At 34.1% G+C, this 18,238-nt stretch overlaps 1 protein-coding gene across 8 annotated transcripts in view; it reads left to right on the forward strand.

The window, feature by feature from the left end:
• LOC120767339 (reticulon-1-A) overlaps positions 1 to 14,715 on the forward strand; it is a 33,520-nt gene extending 18,805 nt beyond the window's left edge. For 6 of the 8 annotated variants that reach the window (XM_040093282.1, XM_040093283.1, XM_040093285.1 and 3 more), the window contains 4 exons: positions 12,636 to 12,843; positions 13,955 to 14,163; positions 14,229 to 14,334; positions 14,404 to 14,715. In XM_040093282.1, coding sequence (XP_039949216.1) covers positions 12,636 to 12,843; positions 13,955 to 14,163; positions 14,229 to 14,334; positions 14,404 to 14,467 — 587 coding nt within the window. In that variant the 3' untranslated portion in view covers positions 14,468 to 14,715. Of the gene's footprint in view, positions 1 to 5,876; positions 6,138 to 11,651; positions 11,739 to 12,635; positions 12,844 to 13,954; positions 14,164 to 14,228; positions 14,335 to 14,403 lie in introns of those variants that run through there. The other 2 variants (XM_040093286.1, XM_040093290.1) reach the window with 2 other exon arrangements.
• The last annotated feature ends 3,523 nt before the right edge of the window (positions 14,716 to 18,238 follow it).

Below are 18,238 nucleotides of genomic sequence, written 5' to 3' on the forward strand. Positions count from 1 at the left end.
AAACATATCATCAAAATGGATCCACTAGTTCTTCAGGTATAAATGGTGTAACTAATCCGACTTCATTGTGTTTATATAAATATAGTATAAAGTGTTCTTAAACCTCCTTAATTTCACCGCAAGGAGCAAACACTAGCTCCAAGTTTCGAGGATTTTAGTGAGAAAATTTGGAGGGCTCTAAAATTAAAATTAAAACAAAAACTTTTCATCGCTTGTTCTTATCCATATATTTTTGCTCTTCACTGTTATTTTGAACAACTATTTTGTGACTTTCTGAAAATTATTGAAATTAAAAATATATGTATATAAATATGTATGTATGTATGCAATGCATTCATTTGCTTTTTGCAAATAAATTAAATTATGTCATCAAACAAAAAATGCCAAAAGCAAAAACAAAAACAAAGAATAAATACAAATCGTAGCGACACTGTGCAAAGAAAATTAAAAATTATTTTATTTTTTATATAAGCTAAAGTGAACTCTGTTAAATTAAAGGTTAAAGAAGTGAATTTTCTTGTTAGATATAAAAACGCTTGACAATTTTATTTTTTGTTTTCGAAATTGAAGAGAAAACTGAAATTAATGTTGGCAACCGGTAAAATTTTAGACTAATCAGTTTATCCGTTTTCGAGTAATGTTGGTCTCCGACTGTAAAAACACCTTTTTGAGAACACGCACTTACAGTTTGGAATGCGCATCCAAGCACTCTAGAACGCCTTTTCAAATTTGTGTGCAACTTCGAAGATGTTCACCGGAACAGTATGGATTTTCTGTGTGTATTCAAAAATATATGTATGTACATTAAGAAAATATATTTAAAAAAGTCAATTTTTTGAAACTTTTAACAGTATATGTGACCTGGTCTACGAAAAGGGGGCTTAGGTGTCAAAAAAAGGAGAACAATTAATGAGATAACGAGAAACTGACGATTATTTTTAACAGCTTTTCCCAGAAAACTAGTTTTCGCACCTAAGCCCCCTTTTCGTAGACCAGGTCACATATAACGTCTTAAAAAACTTAACTTTTTAAGAACATTCTTAGTCTTTAGCTGTCGTCGATTCGTCATTTCTCTGCTTGTTAGTTATGAGTGCTGCCCTATTGTTAAAAAACCAAGCTCTTTAAATCATACTCCTTTGTTTTAAGTGCCTTTTTTAATTTTATTTCGTGGTCTCGTTTGTTGATTTTGTCAACAGTTAAATATCTCAGTGCTACCCTAAATTTGTATGTTATTCTCGACAGTTCTTTTTTAGCGCTGCCACTTGGTTTGAACTGCTGCTATAATGTGTTCGATACACTGTTCATGAATGGGTATCCTCTAACAAACTAGCATTATTTCTGTTGTCAATTAAAGTGCTTTCTATATATTTTAAGGCTTTTTTAGCATTTTAGTGTCGCCTTAAAAATAAAGTTTCGTAAGATTTTAATATAAAATTTTTTGTTTTCAGTTTCTTTGTACAATGTTATGTTAGGAAAAAATTAGTTTTTTTCCCTCACAGATTTAACTTCGGATAACTATGGGAAGTTGCTAAAATTTAAGTTTTTTAACAACGTTCCTATGCTATTGACACTGTCTGTACTTTGAATTATATGTACATATGTAGAGTAATATGCGCTTGTGCGTGTTAGCCGCTAGAAACCAACACGACGTTAGCAATTCGAAACCACCCCAGAAAACTATCCAGGCCATACAGTCAACGTTTGCTTGGTTATGATGTCATTTTGTGTGAAATTATAAGGCCACAAGCCAAATGAATATGCAAAACGCAGTTAAACTAATAACACGGCATTTCTGTTTCTAAATTTATGCGACGCAAATCGAAAATGCTGTCAGGTGAAGCAGTCGTAGAATTCGAATAATGAAATTTACTGAGTAAATCACTCATATTATTTAAATTAATATGCTACAACAATTACGCCGCAATTTTTAGTACGAAATGCGCTATTATACATTTACAATGATGAGATCTGTACCTACGAGAGTATAAAAAAAGTAAAAACCTATACAAATTGTTAGTATATGCTCCATGTAAACGTCAATAAATTACAACGAGATAAGTGCTGCCATTAACCTCCCCATGCAAGCTTGCACCTAGCCGTTGTAGCATTCGCTGCAGTAATCATTGCATCGATTGCAGAGCTCACATTTGCAGGTTCTATATGCGGACGTTCATTGACCGCAATGTTGTGGTCAGTTTTTGCGCCTATTTTTAAGTTATTGTCTGTTTGCAAAAATTGCGATCTAACGAAAAAATAGCGGTAAGCAAGCTTTAATTTCAAGAAAATAGTAATAGAGGCACAGCGGTAATCGATCGATTCTTATTATTTTCTATTGATAGACGAATATATGTACTTACCAGGCAGACCTAAATGTTTATAGCGAGTCCATTAGAATTCGTTCTAAATATACAAGTATGTTTTGTAGATGGAACTAACCTTCAAAAGATCTTTTATATTTCACAACTGTTGGACAATTAGTTTGAAAGATATACAATTTTAAGACAATCAGGTTTTGGTATATTCGATAAAAAGGAATTTTGTTTTTATTTTTTATGAACAAAATTCTCGTAATACGCAAAAGTGGCACACCAACGCTTCGTGGGGGTTTGCTGCATTCCGTAAACCCCATATGAGCATCGAAAGAGGTGAATCCAGTGGAAATACGTTTCTATTACTGCAGAAACCACCAAAAGAAAAACTCGCCAAGTGATTTTGGATGTCCGAGGTAAACGAGTTTCATCGGGAAAGCTGATGAAAGTGCCAAAGATAAAAAAGAAATATCGTGAAAGTATTGTCACTGAATCATTTGGTATGTGCAAGCTCTGTTATTAGTGCGTTGTTGTAGCGGCAGAAAACATTCCTGAAGTAATTTCGAAGAATGGTGCCAAGTTGCCGGTTCTCGGGGTCCTCTCTGGTTACTCATACCCGACTGTAGTGGAAACAGTAAGGGAGCGGATCGATCGACTTGCTGTTCTCCGTAGCTGACCTCATCGTATTTTTCTGGTATCTTAAAAAGATTACTAGATAGTGGCGTATCACCTGTGATTGCAACTGTTTTGAATAATGCAGGCGTATTTGCCAAGAAAAAATTATACGTACTTTGCACTTACTGATACGAAGTTTTCGCCTGCCTCTTACGTAATATTAACTTGAAAGTGCAAATCATATTTTTATAATTGAGTCCGTTCTTCCAGAAATAGATCGAACAAACAGAAAGTTCTTAGATGACTTGCAATTTCTAGGATACCCCAATTAATTGTTATATAATCATGGTTTTATGTACAATACATACATATATCATATCGGCATATATGTACATACATATGTACATACATATATATTATACTTATATACATATGTACATACATATATACATTTGCTCTAATTTTTTGAATAATTTTTTTTTACTGTATTGTTGCTTTTGTTTACTATATTTGATTATTTAACAAGCTGTTTAAGTTTACGTATCGATCAAAGCTTACGAGCTGATTCCCAACTAGGAAGGTCATTTATTATGATCTCATTACTCTACTCTCAGCGGCCTCGCCATACGTTTGCTCGCTGTTCAACTGAATATTGTCATTTATCAAACCCCGATTACTCAGAAACTTTTCCATGCCGGTCTCAGTATGACGCACAATACAGAATTGAGCGCGCTTTCAAAAAACAACAAAAAAACAGAAGTGCGCACACTTTAATTGTTTAATTTGCTGCCCCCTTTTTTTGGCGAATTTCACAAGTGCTCTTCTCATTTCTATTACAAATGAATCACACGCATTGAAATGCTGAACCCCACCCACCACTTCGTAGACATTATTTCACGAGCTACAATTGCATGTTTTTTTTGTTGTTACTCTCCACATATGGCTAAGAGCGTAAATTTGCGATGACCATATAGCCGAAGAGAGCAGTGACCACGCGGCTAAAGTGGCATCACAGTGACACGTCGCAATGCGGCGACTCGCCCTTTTTTCATACTTCCACTCGTGTGTAGGCGCTACTTGTGAGTTTATGTGGTTACGACTTACCTACTAACTTTTAATTTAATGAGCGAGCACAAGTAGATACGTTTCCGACTGAGAGCATATGCACTGAGGTAAGCTTAATTGACGACAGAGACTAAAATAATCTTGAGCAGATATGTTGGCTACTTTCCACTCAATAGCTGCGATTTTTATGAGCACGTAACTCACAACGGAAAACAAGTTCAGCACTAAATTGTACCACTTATTATCAAGACAATAAAAGGGAGGGAGAGTGTATTTTTATGCTTACGTCTGCTTGAAGATTGTTTATTAATAATTAAAAATTGAAGTGTCAATGTTTGCTCTCAATTTGTATGGGTAATTTTAGTTAAGGGGTCAGTAGGGTAATCTTAAAAAAATTTTTTTGTTTTGCATTTTCTATTCCCTTATACCCTTAGAATTAATTAAGAAACCCACTTTACCCTTGGAAGGTTTCGAAAAAGGCTCAAAAATATTAGTACCGCTCGACGTTCGGAGCTCTCGTAGTGCACACCTGGCACTTTAAACGCCTTTTTCTCCAAACACACTTTTTTAAACTGGCGGACAAGATTCCGGTCGAACTACTCAACCGATTTGCTTATTTTTTTTTCATGTTCACAAAACGCCTGGCTATCGACCCTACTAGATTCATAATTTTTTAAAATTTATTAACAATGTTATGACAAAATTTATGTAAAAAAATATGGGGGAAAATTAGAAAAGAACGTTAATTACTTTTTTATTTATCAACAATTTTTCATGATTCTAGATAGTAGGGACGATAAGCATTCACGTACTTTTACAGAATAAATTGGGTTTTTGTGTTTAAGATGATCCAAACATAAGAAATCGTGTCCGCCAGTGAAAAACGGCATCTCAAGAATGTAAAAAAAACAGGCCAGATTACCCTACTGACCCCTTAAGCTCATATGGCTAGAGAAATATATGAGAATGTAACGTGCACTGTGGGTCACTGTGGTTATTTTATTGCACATAAAAAACAATATTTTTTTAAAAGGTATAGATATATCTCTATGAAAAATCTGATATAGATTTATCCTCTCGTTTTTACAAATTATTCACCGACAAAGAGACGAAGGTATTCTAATTTACTCAAAGGTAAAAAAAGTTGTTTAGTTGTTATCAGTCAGACGTGAAGATTTCCCTACTAATACAATATTTATTTCAAAATTTTTGAATTTTATCAAAAAATCCCGAAATTTTGCAATAATTGTATATGAGTACAGCCCACTGTAACCACACAAGCTTACTCAAAACAAAGAATTATTTACACTCGCTCACACTCCCGCTGGGCCGCAATGGTGAGTAATAAATAACCGACTAGAAACTCGTTTTCTTGGAGCGAAGAAAAAATTAACACCAAGCAGAGTGAGAAGTGTGCCAATTGAGCAACATTATTTCGGACTCAAAACTCGTTTCAGCATATGTGGGGCCAACAGCGACATGTTGCAGTTTTGACGACGACTACGACGACGAAATGAAGATAAAAGCGGAACAGCCGGTTAAGCCACGAAAAGGGCACAAAGAAAGGGAGTTAGGGAGGAGCAACGCGTAGCTCCGTGACTACAGAGGCATAATAACGCGCTTACGAATTCCAAACAAGCAAGCTAGCTGGTTGACAGCGTAAGCAGCAAGTTTTTTCCTTCGGCTTTCATTTGAGTTCAGTCTCTAATTTCTTCAGCGTTCCGTATTTCGCTGTTGTGAGCTGCGCGCTGCCGTTCGTCGTCTGCCATTCACTGTTTGATTTAGTCTACAAGTGTACGTCGGTGTAAAAAATCGTCTGGCGGTCTGCAGAATCGCCACGTTAGTTCGCGTATTAATTACAACTTTACTAAAAGAAAAAAAATATAAATAATAAAAAAAGTTGTTTGAGGTGTGCTTTATTAACGTTAAACACGCAATTTCCTGCTTCTGGCGCCCACAAGTGCAACAAAAACCGGAATCGCTCGCCATTAAAAGGCATACAAGTGTGTTCGCCATACAACTACCCTACGTCCTGTGCATCGCTTTGTCAATAAACAACAACAGCTCACACAATGGCTGGTGGTAATAAGCGCTACTCACGCACCAACTCCAACGGCAATATCACAAAACTGCCCGAACGCGGACCAGGTAATACAAGTCCAATGGAAAGAACTTTACTAGCAGCAAAATCGATGAATTATAGAAAACACCACCATTTCCTTGCATCAAAAACGAGAAATGTGCATTATTTCCTATAACGGAAAGCTTTTGCCTCACCTTAGTCGTAGCGCTTTTTTTTTGTGCTGCAGTAATTTGTTGATTTTGTCAACGTGGCCCCCACTTACCGTCGATCGTTTCATATCTGCATACTCACGGCGAATCGTAGTCCGAAACCACGTTCACATGGCTTCAAGTGTAGCACTGTGATTACGTTTGTTGTTGTCCCGTTACGTATGCCACTTACGCGCTCGTATCTGCTAACCATCAATTTCGTTATCGTTTCCGTTAACAAATTTATTGTTGTTAGTGCATTGTTCATACCAGTTTTTGTCTTTTTATGATATACTCTCGAATTGGTTTAATTTGATTTGCTTTTGGGATTTCGCTTGCCACGCATGCACGTATGTATATATGTAGATATGTGTATAGGTAAAGGTGTGCACGATGTCTTCGTCGACGTCATCATCGTCGTATCACCCCGCCTGCTGCCACTTGGCAACAGATAGTAAGAGTGCTGAGCAGACAGATACTACTACTAATGCATGTGAGAGTTCATTAGTAAAAGTTATCAAATTATTTAAGGTGTTTAAATGATTGCTTATCATTTGCAAATTCTTAAAGTATTTATCCATATTATATTAGACATGAAAAATAGTATTTTCATGTTAAGTTTTAGTTTTTTCTGTTACGTCAACTACTTATATTATTTAATTACTTATAACTTAACTTTTTTTGTAATTTTGTTGCCTAAGGAGTAGTATGAAGTATTATAAATTTAAATATGTATTTAAGTATATCCATTTTGAAATGGAAATAGACATAACATCGGCACAATTGGGGCACTAGACCTTTCTTTCGATACGCTCACCAGTTTACTGGGTACCTTGTTATTTATGCTAAAATTATTTAAATGGCTAGCAAGACTGAAATTTAAAAGTGTATATGACAGAAGTTGAGAAAATAATAAGAAACGAATTTAAAGAAATCAGTTTTTTTGCATAAGAAAGAAGCTGATACCATTCAGTCAATCCCATCTACTTGTTTGTCTATCGTTAGCCCGCCAATCGGATCTAAGTATCCGGAACGCACCCGGACTTTTATCTGGCCAAGGACTGTCAACTCGATACCATGCCTCGAAATTACTTCAGGAATGTTTTCTGCCGCTACAACAACAATCGTTTGTCTATTTATTAATGCTTAGCTACAGCTATGGTCAGCGATAAAGTTTACTTTTCTCCCAGATAATCTTGCATATTTTGCTTAGTAGACTTCAGCTAGTTTCTTGGCGTTGAATCATGTAAACTGTATTGGTAGAAAGGTTTCAGTGACCTCCAAAAGCTTAGAGGACTTTTGTATGTTCTTCATACTGTAAACCGAAAAATCACTTTAAACTAATTTTCAGCTATTTAATGAATGAAATCTGCTTCACTAGCAACCATAGGTATCTGCTTCTTCCAATTCTCAAATGTCTTATGCATTGCATTTCTTAGCTGTTCTGCAAGTAAGATTATATTAAAAAAAAGTATGTCTAAAGATTGTCAATTTTTTTCGAGCAATAAACAACTTTCTTTTCATTTTTTTAAAGAATAAACAACTTAAAAGACAAAAAGCCAAACAGCTGACTTCTGCGTTGCCAACTAACAGAAAATTATTAAGTTTTCCAAACTTGTGTTTTGTTATTCCCTAATATTATAGCTTGTTATTTTTATAAAAAAAAAAAATGAAATAAACTGTTTCGACTAAGAATACAAAAAGCTCAATATGAAGAAAGGTCTTCCCGTCACTAATTAACGAAATAGACCGAAAAATACTATAAATAAATATGTATGTATATATATTGATGATTTTTCAGGATCCAATCTTAAAATTATTAAGTAGACGAAACTTCGTGGTTAGAAACTTAGTAAATGATATTTTCAAATTAAAGGGTGCACCAACAAGAGTTGAATGAATTTATAAAGATAAGATAAATACATATGTGAGGATTACAACGCGACCTAAGGTCTATTCTATCCTCTCCTAAGCCACAACCACCCACTTAGCCCCAGGATATTGATAAGCACCAATGTACTGCCAGGTGCTAATGAGGCGATGTGATGGCTCCCTGGTGCAGAACCGGCAATTTGCACAAGGAGATACTACTTAATGCGCCATACGGGGACTACAGTATTGCTAATAGGGACATAAACATGAACAAATTCAAAACAACCACAACAAAAATCTCTCTGAAAACAATAAAAAACGAAATTAAGCTGATTTTTGACAGCTGAGGCATCATCAGTTTCTTTACCTGACTTCAGTGAAAATTCGTTGACCATTCTTATGGCAGTCTCTTGCTAAAAAATAGATGCAATAGTCATGTGCAAATACCCGACAATTACTGCTTTCACACCCTTTATAATTTATTTACCTTATCTTCGCCTGCTAATGCTTTTTAAAAACTATTTACTTTTTCAATAATAAAAGTTAACTTTACTTTGTTGCAAATACAAAACGTTTCACATTACTTATCAACAAACAATTTGGAAAGTTTAGTCATTGCTTAAGTTCGTTTATAATGTTCTTCTCCTAAAATTATTCGAATAACCTGAAAACCGATTATTTGAATCCGGTTTGTAACCGTTTGTATGAATGTTACGACTATTCGAATAGTTGCTCTACTGAGAGTATTTGAATAAATAAATATTGTTTGGAATCCAGACTTTTATTGTTCCTTATTTAAAGTTTGTTAAAAATGAAAACCAATTGTGCGTATATTTTCCGCAATTGTATGTAAGTATATGACAACGTTTTTTATGAAATTCGATTTAATGAGTAATTTGTACTAAAAGATCTAACAGATATTGTAAAATGCGGTAATGGAAAAATAGTTCAAGACACCCTTTCACTAAATAATCATGTTTCATACTTTGTAAATATGTGTCAATAATTTTTACCAATAGAATTCTCAAAATAAAATAACAATAATTTGCAAATAAACTCTTTTAAAAAGTACTACCGGGTCCTCAAGATCCAATTGTCCCTAAAAGGAGGATCATTGACTTTGATGACTTCCACTTATAATTTTTGCTGACGGGCTTTACAAATTAAATAAATCTAAACAGTTAAATTTGAAAGTTTGAATCTTTAGAAAATCTTAGAAATTGTGTATATTTTTTTGTTGGTAAAATAAAAAATAAATTTTTTGAATTACTAAAGTGCAATCTGTGAATCCTTAGCACTATATATTTGGATACATATTTTTAGCAAACACGTGTTTGTAATTTCAAGTTTCAAATCTAAATCTTTACGAAAAACATGTTAAATAAATGACTTATTCAAGGTCTTCGAAATACTACTTAAAATAATGAATTATGCTTGATTTTCCAATTAGCAAAATTCGTTTCATGTTCCATTTTTCGTAAACATATACATACATATATACATATGTATGTATGTGTGGAAATGTATGCATAAACTTTCTAATAGCATTTTTTTTATTCAAAAGTAAAAAATACCAGTGTGAAACCTGTAACTGATACCAGTAATCCCACCACCGAATTCCTTAAAACTGGCAGACAGTAAAAGCTTTGTCTTATTAATTTTAGAAGTGACAAGTTCTAGTTTAATTTTAGTTTCGCTTTTATATACAACATTTTAGCATTGTGATACATTTGAATCTAAAAAAAATAAATCTGGCTTATTTGTTCAGGGATCTGCACACTTGAAGCCATATCGCCATAAACATAAGAGTATCTCATTTCTTTGATATATTTACATATACATAAGTATATAAATATGTATGTATATATGCATGCTTGTATGGCGATTGCGGTCATCATTAAATATGAGTTGATATTGTTCTTAAAATTAAATATAATATATGTATATACATACATACATATGTATATTGTTCATTATTTCTCATTGAATCAACAATGACATGCACTTTTGTTTATTGATGAATTATAATTTATTAAAGTTTGATATTTACACCAACGACTTTATTTGAACAACACACAACTATGGGCACCGGTTCACACACGAACTCTTTTGTCGCCCAAAGCGACTTCTTGTTCGGCCAGTGGAGCACGAGAAAAAGCGAAGGAATTGTGGCGCTCTTGCTTTTTTTCTTTCCTATCAATCCAAAGAGGGTTAGTTCGCCAATATAACAGCCCTTAGCCTGATAAAATGCTGGTCAATTCCGGTAAAGTAGAACCGACTATTGCGGGAATGTGTCGCTAATGCTTCTTTTCATTTTGAAGTTCTTTCCATGGTTGCAATTGCACTCGGTTTCAAATGAATATTTACAATATATTCGCTAATTTAAATTATATTATCTTGTAATGTTTTTCTGCAAATATGCAAAATATAATAAAAATATTTTAGAATAATGTTAAAAGTACAGTCAGTCAAAACCTTTTTTGTGCATCGCGTACATGAACCGTACGAGAATTTGAGAATGTGATATGGATGGGAATGCAGAAATATGTTAGGCTAAAATTGTCGAACTCGTGTCGCTCGTGGGAACGCAATGAGCTACACCAAAAGAGATAATCTGCGACAAGAAAATCCGTGTGTGAATACAGCCTAAGGTGTTATTGTATCTGCATACATATTTATTGATTTTTTTATTTTTAATTTTTCGTTTTTGTATGGTGGAATAGAGACTGAGGGTGTAATTTTATTCCACTCATTCTTATTATTTTGTATAAAAGTGTATTATTTATAAGTTTTAGCGCCGGAATCACAAAAAAGTAATCGGAATAAGTAATTATTATTTTGCAGTAAGCCTCATTTCCTTCATCTTCTTTACTTCATTTCCACATTCTCTTTGCCATCTTAATTGCTTTTAGCCAAAATAATTCGATTGTTACACGACTGCTTGCCGGCCAATCGGATCAGTAATGCTCAATGTGAGTGATCAAATATTTGTGGTTTCTTGTCGACCGCCCACCGCTGCTGCCGCCCACACTTTTGCTTTCAGCGACCATTTGCTGTCCTCCAAACACCCTCTCCAACCCCCTGCAAAACAATTCAGAGTTATAATTATTTATTTTAATAATAAAATATTTCCGCAGCAAAAGAATATTGCCATTGCCAGTTCTTTTGATTTTTGCCACTTCCTCTCTTTCGTGCCGCTCACACTGCGGCTAATACAATGCACAGCCCGCCACCCACCATTTTTACTGACTGCCAAAAACAATTGCCTAGATACTTTCAGCTATTTCATTTGAACAAAAATGAGAAATGTGAATACTCTAGACGCTCTCTTATATACACCGTATGAAAAAAGCCTTCTGCCAAGCGACTAGTAAAGCAGTAAAGCGTTTTGCTACATTTCCGCCACATTTAATGCCGCACAAAAGTTTGTATAATTTGTTTGCTTAGTGCTTTACTTAGTATCGGCGCGTTTTCAGCTCTTGCACGCTCTCTATTTTTTCTTTATTTTTTTTCGTCTAAAATAAAGAACTAAAATAGTTTAACGAACAACTTGAAGGTGTACCCTCCGGAATTCTCAACGTATTACAGGCGTCAAAATGTCCAAATGTAATTACAATAAAAATAATTTATTTTCGTCCTTGTTGCAGTCATTTATTGTTTGCTCTTCTTATGTCCACTTTTCGTTAGTGAACTTTATATATTATATATGTATATATTTTTTGTGATTGCTTCTATATGCTAGTGTTTGTCTCGATGCGGTTGCCAATTCAATAAAGTGCAAGTGCAATTAGAAGAAACAAGTGAAATGCAAAATATATGTTATTTGTGGGAAATTATGCGAAAATCTTATTGCATAATTACTCGCATTCTACTTAGGATATTTTTATTCGAAGATTTCATCTGCTGACTGATGTTGCTGTGCCCCACAGTGTGCGTGTATCTTATGTACATAGTATGTATGTGTGCATGTGTATGTGGTTTTTTACTCGAGACACAACCAAACTCGAAGCATATGCATACGTCAATATGTATATGTATATTCGTATATCTTCAGCATTTATATACGAACATACAAATGTTTATTTTGGCAACGTGTGGCGATTATAATTTTTAGAAACTTTTCATCGCGTTTCTTTAATTATAAATTCTTTGTTGTTTATACATTCTTGCATACATACATATATATTTAGAGGTGTGTGATTTGTTTCTCTCAACAATTTATGAATTTGTGAAAATAAAATAGTGATGTTTTTCTGATAACTTCGATACACTATATACATACATACATATATAAAATTGTTTAAAATCTCTTAAAACTTTTGAATGTATCTGCAAACATAATTATACTCTCTGTTAGAAACTAATTGTATGAAAAATTATTGGTCTAATCTCTGCTCCAATTATCTCTATTATTTCACAAAGAATTCAAGTTGCAAAAATAATTAAACAAAAATCGCTTCTAATTTCATATTATTTATCAATGATTTTTCTTGCTAATTACAGTGGAATCCCTGATCTACTGGCGAGATGTTAAGAAATCTGGCATTACCTTCGGTGCTGGTCTTGTCACCCTGCTCGCCATCTCATGCTTCTCCGTCATTAGCGTTTTCGCCTACCTGTCATTGCTAACATTAGCTGGTACAGTGGCGTTCAGGATTTACAAATCTGTTTTGCAGGCCATACAGAAGACACCAGAGGGACATCCCTTCAAGTAAGTAAAAAATGTTGAGTATTTGATAGAACCATTTAATGATTGTACAATTTATTCGTTTATGTTGTCGGAAACTGTTCATCCACTCTAAGTTCAGAATTCCTAACCACTGCAGGTGATAGTACATCTTATGCCCAGACTTCTTTAGAGAAAGGAGCATCAACTCCGATAGCTATTTGTCGATACAGCCCTTGCCTCAGAGTCACTCTCAGTGGCTTCGAACTCCTACATAATAAAACTAATATGAACGCCTGACATCAACAGAATGAACTTGAAAATAAAGAATATCAACAGCTCGGATTTCCGCTGTCTTCATGTGAGCTGGCTGAACGCTCGTTAACTAATAGAACGTGTGCAAGAGGCCTAACGAGCCCTTCTATATTAACAAGACTCGCATTTTTCTAAGTTGGTTTTGTGTGAAATAAGTCGTGGTGAAATTATCCCTATTTGATTCCTGATTGTCTCGCCTTTGCGACTGAATTCTCACGCCCTTAGTTATCCAGCTGAACTACCGACCACATACGCGTAAATAAAACTCCTAAGCGGATTTATGATATGTTCAAGTCTATTTATCGATACATGAGAACTAACTACAAGAGTTTTCTGACTTCACAAAAACTTGTCCTTAACTTGGCATTGTTAAAAATACAATATTCTACAAATAGTTTTGGGGAGAATAATACTGACAATCTTTACCCAAATATACTCGTATATAAATCGCTAATGTACCAATAATATGAGAAACGACGACAAGTTTGCTTAAATCAAGCGAAATAAATCGAACTACGAGTCTACTCAGCTTATAGCTTTTGTTTTGAATGTAGTTCACGGATGACCTAGTTTTTCTTCAGGATTGGTGTTCAACTACGACTTCTTGTTTTATATTGTTAACGGTTTTGTGGCAAAAAACAGTAATTTTGAAGATTAGTGCCGTATTTACCGAGTTCCGAGTCCGTTCTAATTATGTTTACCCAACTGGCGTGGAGCGGACTATAATCATTCATCTTCACTCTCTTGGTTTCTTTGTTATAGCTGACAGATTTAAATATAAGTTTTTTTATTCATTAATTTTCTATTAATAAAAAATGTGTTGCCACTATTGTTTTTACAGAGAATACCTCGACATCGATTTGACTCTGTCGCAAGAGAAGGTCCAAAATATTGCCGGCGTCGCTGTTGCACATGTGAATGGTTTCGTTGCTGAATTGCGACGACTTTTCCTCGTGGAAGATTTGGTTGACTCAATTAAATTCGGTGTTATTCTGTGGGTTTTGACTTACATTGGCGGTTGGTTCAACGGCATGACTCTGGTCATCTTAGGTAACTATGCACTTGCCGCGCGCCACCTGCTTTCATATAGTAATGATTTTCTTATCCACAAACAGCCTTCGTTTCTCTCTTCACCTTGCCAAAGGTGTACGAAAACAACAAACAATCAATCGACACATACTTGGATTTGGTACGAAGCAAATTGACAGAAATCACAGACAAGTAAGTCTAAGCTCCTTAGCAAGTATTCTGAAATAAACTAATTTCTCTAACTTTACCACAACTTTACAGAATTAAGGCCGCCATTCCAATTGGCAAGAAACCAATTGCTGCTGAATCAGACAAGGACAAGTAAAGCGCATAAATTTGCGAAATATTAGCAGCAGCAATTTTAATATTGTCAATGCAATTACTAAAACTTAAGAAGCAACAACTTAAGAACTTTAAATAGATGGCGGCGCATACACACACACTCACACAATATATACATACAGCAAAACAACAATAAGAACTCATTATGAAAATTCTACAAGCAAGCAGAGAAGATGTGTGAACGCCGACAAAGTAGAGAATAATTAAAATTAATGCATTCACAGTCTATAACAACAATAACAAAATATGATTAAATTAAAACAAACACACACAAATAATAATGAAAAACGAAAATCTTAAAGCAGAAAACGATAAAAATTCACATTTCAGTTAAAAAAGAAAAACAAATCAAAAAACCCAAAATATATATACAAATATATATGTATATATATATACTAAAAAATACTATAAATTGTATGCACAGAAAACGAGAAAACGAGAGCTTTGTTTTATATTTTCAGCGGGAAATTATTCGTTTTATTTGTATTGAATTACATTGATTACAATGCGTAAAATTTCGTTTTATTTGCTACCGTTTTATAATTATATATTATATAATAACTGCTACACAATTGTAACTAGCTACACAATATATTCGGAAACAACTTGTTATATCATCAATAGGTTTTTTTATAATAATGATTATATTTTTGATTGCATGTAAATCGATTTTAAAATGATATATTTTATATAAACTGTTAAATGCAAGAAAAACTAAACAACAACAAATATTGATCAACAATGCCTATTAATTTAACTATTATGTTAACGGACTGTTTTCGTTTAAACGTAGTTATAGCGGAGAAAGGGTATTTATATTTCTCAAGTCCTTTGTTACAAGTTAAGATTTAGTCGAACAATTCACCAAGAAAAACAAAACAAAAAGAAATGTAAGCGAAATTCTGCTAGTGTGAAATATAAACAGCGGGCACGATTGTTTGCTATTTTAGACCTATGAACAAAACATTAAGTAAAGAAGATGATTAGCAAAACCACTTACTTCTTGATTATGTTGTTAAATTACGATTAAAATAACAAAAGTAACAACTTAGAATTTAACGAATTCAAATGAGTATAAAATAAACAGCAAATATTTCGAATGTCCAAGTGTCATTTCGTTTTTATTTCTGCAGTTTTTGGATAAACAACGGTAAATCTAAATCTTTTACATGTAATATTCATAGTAAAGTATTAAACACGCACTCATACAGTATGTATCAAAAGGCAAGCGCATATGAAAAATCAATTTCTAAAAATAATTAAAATAAAAATTACAAAAACAAAATATAATAATATGTGAACGCTTTGCGTCCGTCAGTCATCAACACTAAATATTTAATGGTTAATCACATTGAACAAAAAAGAAGGAGAAGAAAAATAAAAAGAACAAAACTAAAGCGTGTTTTCTTTGAAATTATTAAAAATACTTATAATGCATAGTACTCAAATATAAAATTAGTAGATATGTATTTTGCCTTTTAAATGTAAATGTGTGAACACACTTGTATAGTGTAATGCCTTTTTTAATGAGAATTATTTGTTCAATAAACATATTTGTATTGCTGACCAAAATTAGTACTTTGCAAAACCTATATTACTATGTAGATAGTGGTACGTTTCATATGACCGCTTTTCAACAATTATATAAACATAAATACCTAAATGCATAGTTACACACTGTCTGCGAACTGACTTGATTTAAAAGAAGCGCAGATTTTACTAATTTGTTGCAATTGTCTTGTTTTGCATATGTAAAATTTTTAAATAAAATTCATACTTTAAAATAATTTACGAATTCCATTTATGTTTCACTGATCTACCTTGGCTATAACCCCTTTGAGTCTTATTACTGTTCATGAGTTGAACATTTCTTTCAATGTATTAAGGTGTGTATTAAGGTGTAATTTTTGCCACGATGTTTGTAAAGCCCAGAAGGAAAGATTTGTCACTGTACCGCACTAAAATTTTGAATTTCCAAGAAGCTGCTCATTTGTCGGAACCGCCAATATTGGAAAATATACGAGTACACGTAATGCAACTTCCCTTTATGGAAAACGGGAAAATTTTAGGAAATTTGGCATAGAATATATTTTTCAGACCGTACTACTATAGCATATAGCTCCCATACAAACTGAACGATTAAAATCAAGTTCTTAAATTTAAATCTTTTTTTTATTGTAAACTTCTGTTATTTCTTGTTTATTATACCAAAGGTAAAAGTTTATCACGAGGCCAGCGCGTGCCTACATTTCGTAGGGGAAAGCGTTAAAAGCCTATTTTCTCTCCTCTCTCTCTCTCTCTCTCTTTAGGACATCTTGTATCAAACAACCGATGCTACAGTATAAAACACGCAGCACTCCTTGAGTTCCAACACATAAACTACTGTCTATCGCTAAGTCGCGAGATTATACCCCACTTGGTTTTGTAGTCAGTTAAATCCCACTTATCCAGATTATTCGAGATATATCAAATTTATGCTCCTCATGCTACCTTGATGATTGAAAGATTAACTAATGTGATCAAAAAGTAAGGAGTGGTGTTTATGGTGGTGTAGTGAGCTATTATATAAGAACTATAAGCTATTAGCTCCTCTCTCGACGAACAAAAACCAAACTCTATAATTCGCTTCGTCCTGCTATATGGTGCAGAGGCTTGGACGATGACAAGAACTGATGAGTCAACGTTGCCAGATTTTGAGAGAAAAGTTCTGCGAAAGATTTGTGGTCCTTTGCACGTTGGCCACGGCGAATATCGCATTCGATGGAACGATGAGCTGTATGAGATTTATGACGACATTGACATATTTCAGCGAATTAAAAGACACCGCCTACGTTGGCTAGGTTATGTTGTCCGAATGGACGAAAACACTCCAGCTCTGAAAGTATTGGACGCAGTAAGCAGAGGAAGAGGAAGACCTCCCCTCCCTAGCGAAAAGAAGAAACGAGCGCGCAGTTGTTAACTCGGCTATAATTGCGTAAGCGGTGTCTAGGCCAATAAAGAGAAGAAGATAAGCTATTAGCTTGAAACGGCCAGAATTATGGGCGAAGAACTAAGGCTTACCGATCTAAACGAGGATAATTCTATAGCGTCCTGATGACTTTTTTGGATTTATGTCTTTTATAATATTGTTATTTTTAAAAATTTAAGTCCAAATAGAAAATAACGACTTGTTTTCATAGTCGGGCGGCAATGTTGGCAGCTTAAAGTTGTTTCTAGGACAATTAAGGCCCAACAAAGCGAAGAAACAAAGGATATGCCACAATGAACGCTATGCTTTCGGTGTTTTTCTCTACTAAAAATGGTGACTGTTGCTTGGCGAAGCTTAAAAAGATTAGAGTTCCCAACATTTTGCTTAGCTTTGCGTCGAAAACTTTTTAAATCAACGTACTCATACAAATGTGTACATCGAACATTTCTGCTAAAATGAATTGGTCATTATACTAAAATACCTTTTCTAGGTGGTTTGCAAAGCAAATTGCACTCCTCTCTTCACTTCGAGCTTAATTACTATTCACTTCTCTTATGGGGATGGTGAAATCTACCGGCGGCTTAATGTGTTTGTGGGTTTTTCAAAGGAAGTTTTGCTTGTTTGTTGTATTTGGTTCCAATTTCTTTTTATACTAGTTTACTAACAGCCATTGCAGCTGAGTAAAAGGAGAACGATTTGCTTGCCTCTTTTAGTTGCAAGCTTCTCTATTAGGACACGCGGCTTATTGTTTTTGCTTGGTGATAGCGGCTATAGTTGTTTTAACAA

The sequence above is a fragment of the Bactrocera tryoni genome, chromosome 2 (genome assembly GCF_016617805.1).
Source record: "Bactrocera tryoni isolate S06 chromosome 2, CSIRO_BtryS06_freeze2, whole genome shotgun sequence".
Lineage (NCBI taxonomy): Eukaryota > Metazoa > Arthropoda > Insecta > Diptera > Tephritidae > Bactrocera > Bactrocera tryoni.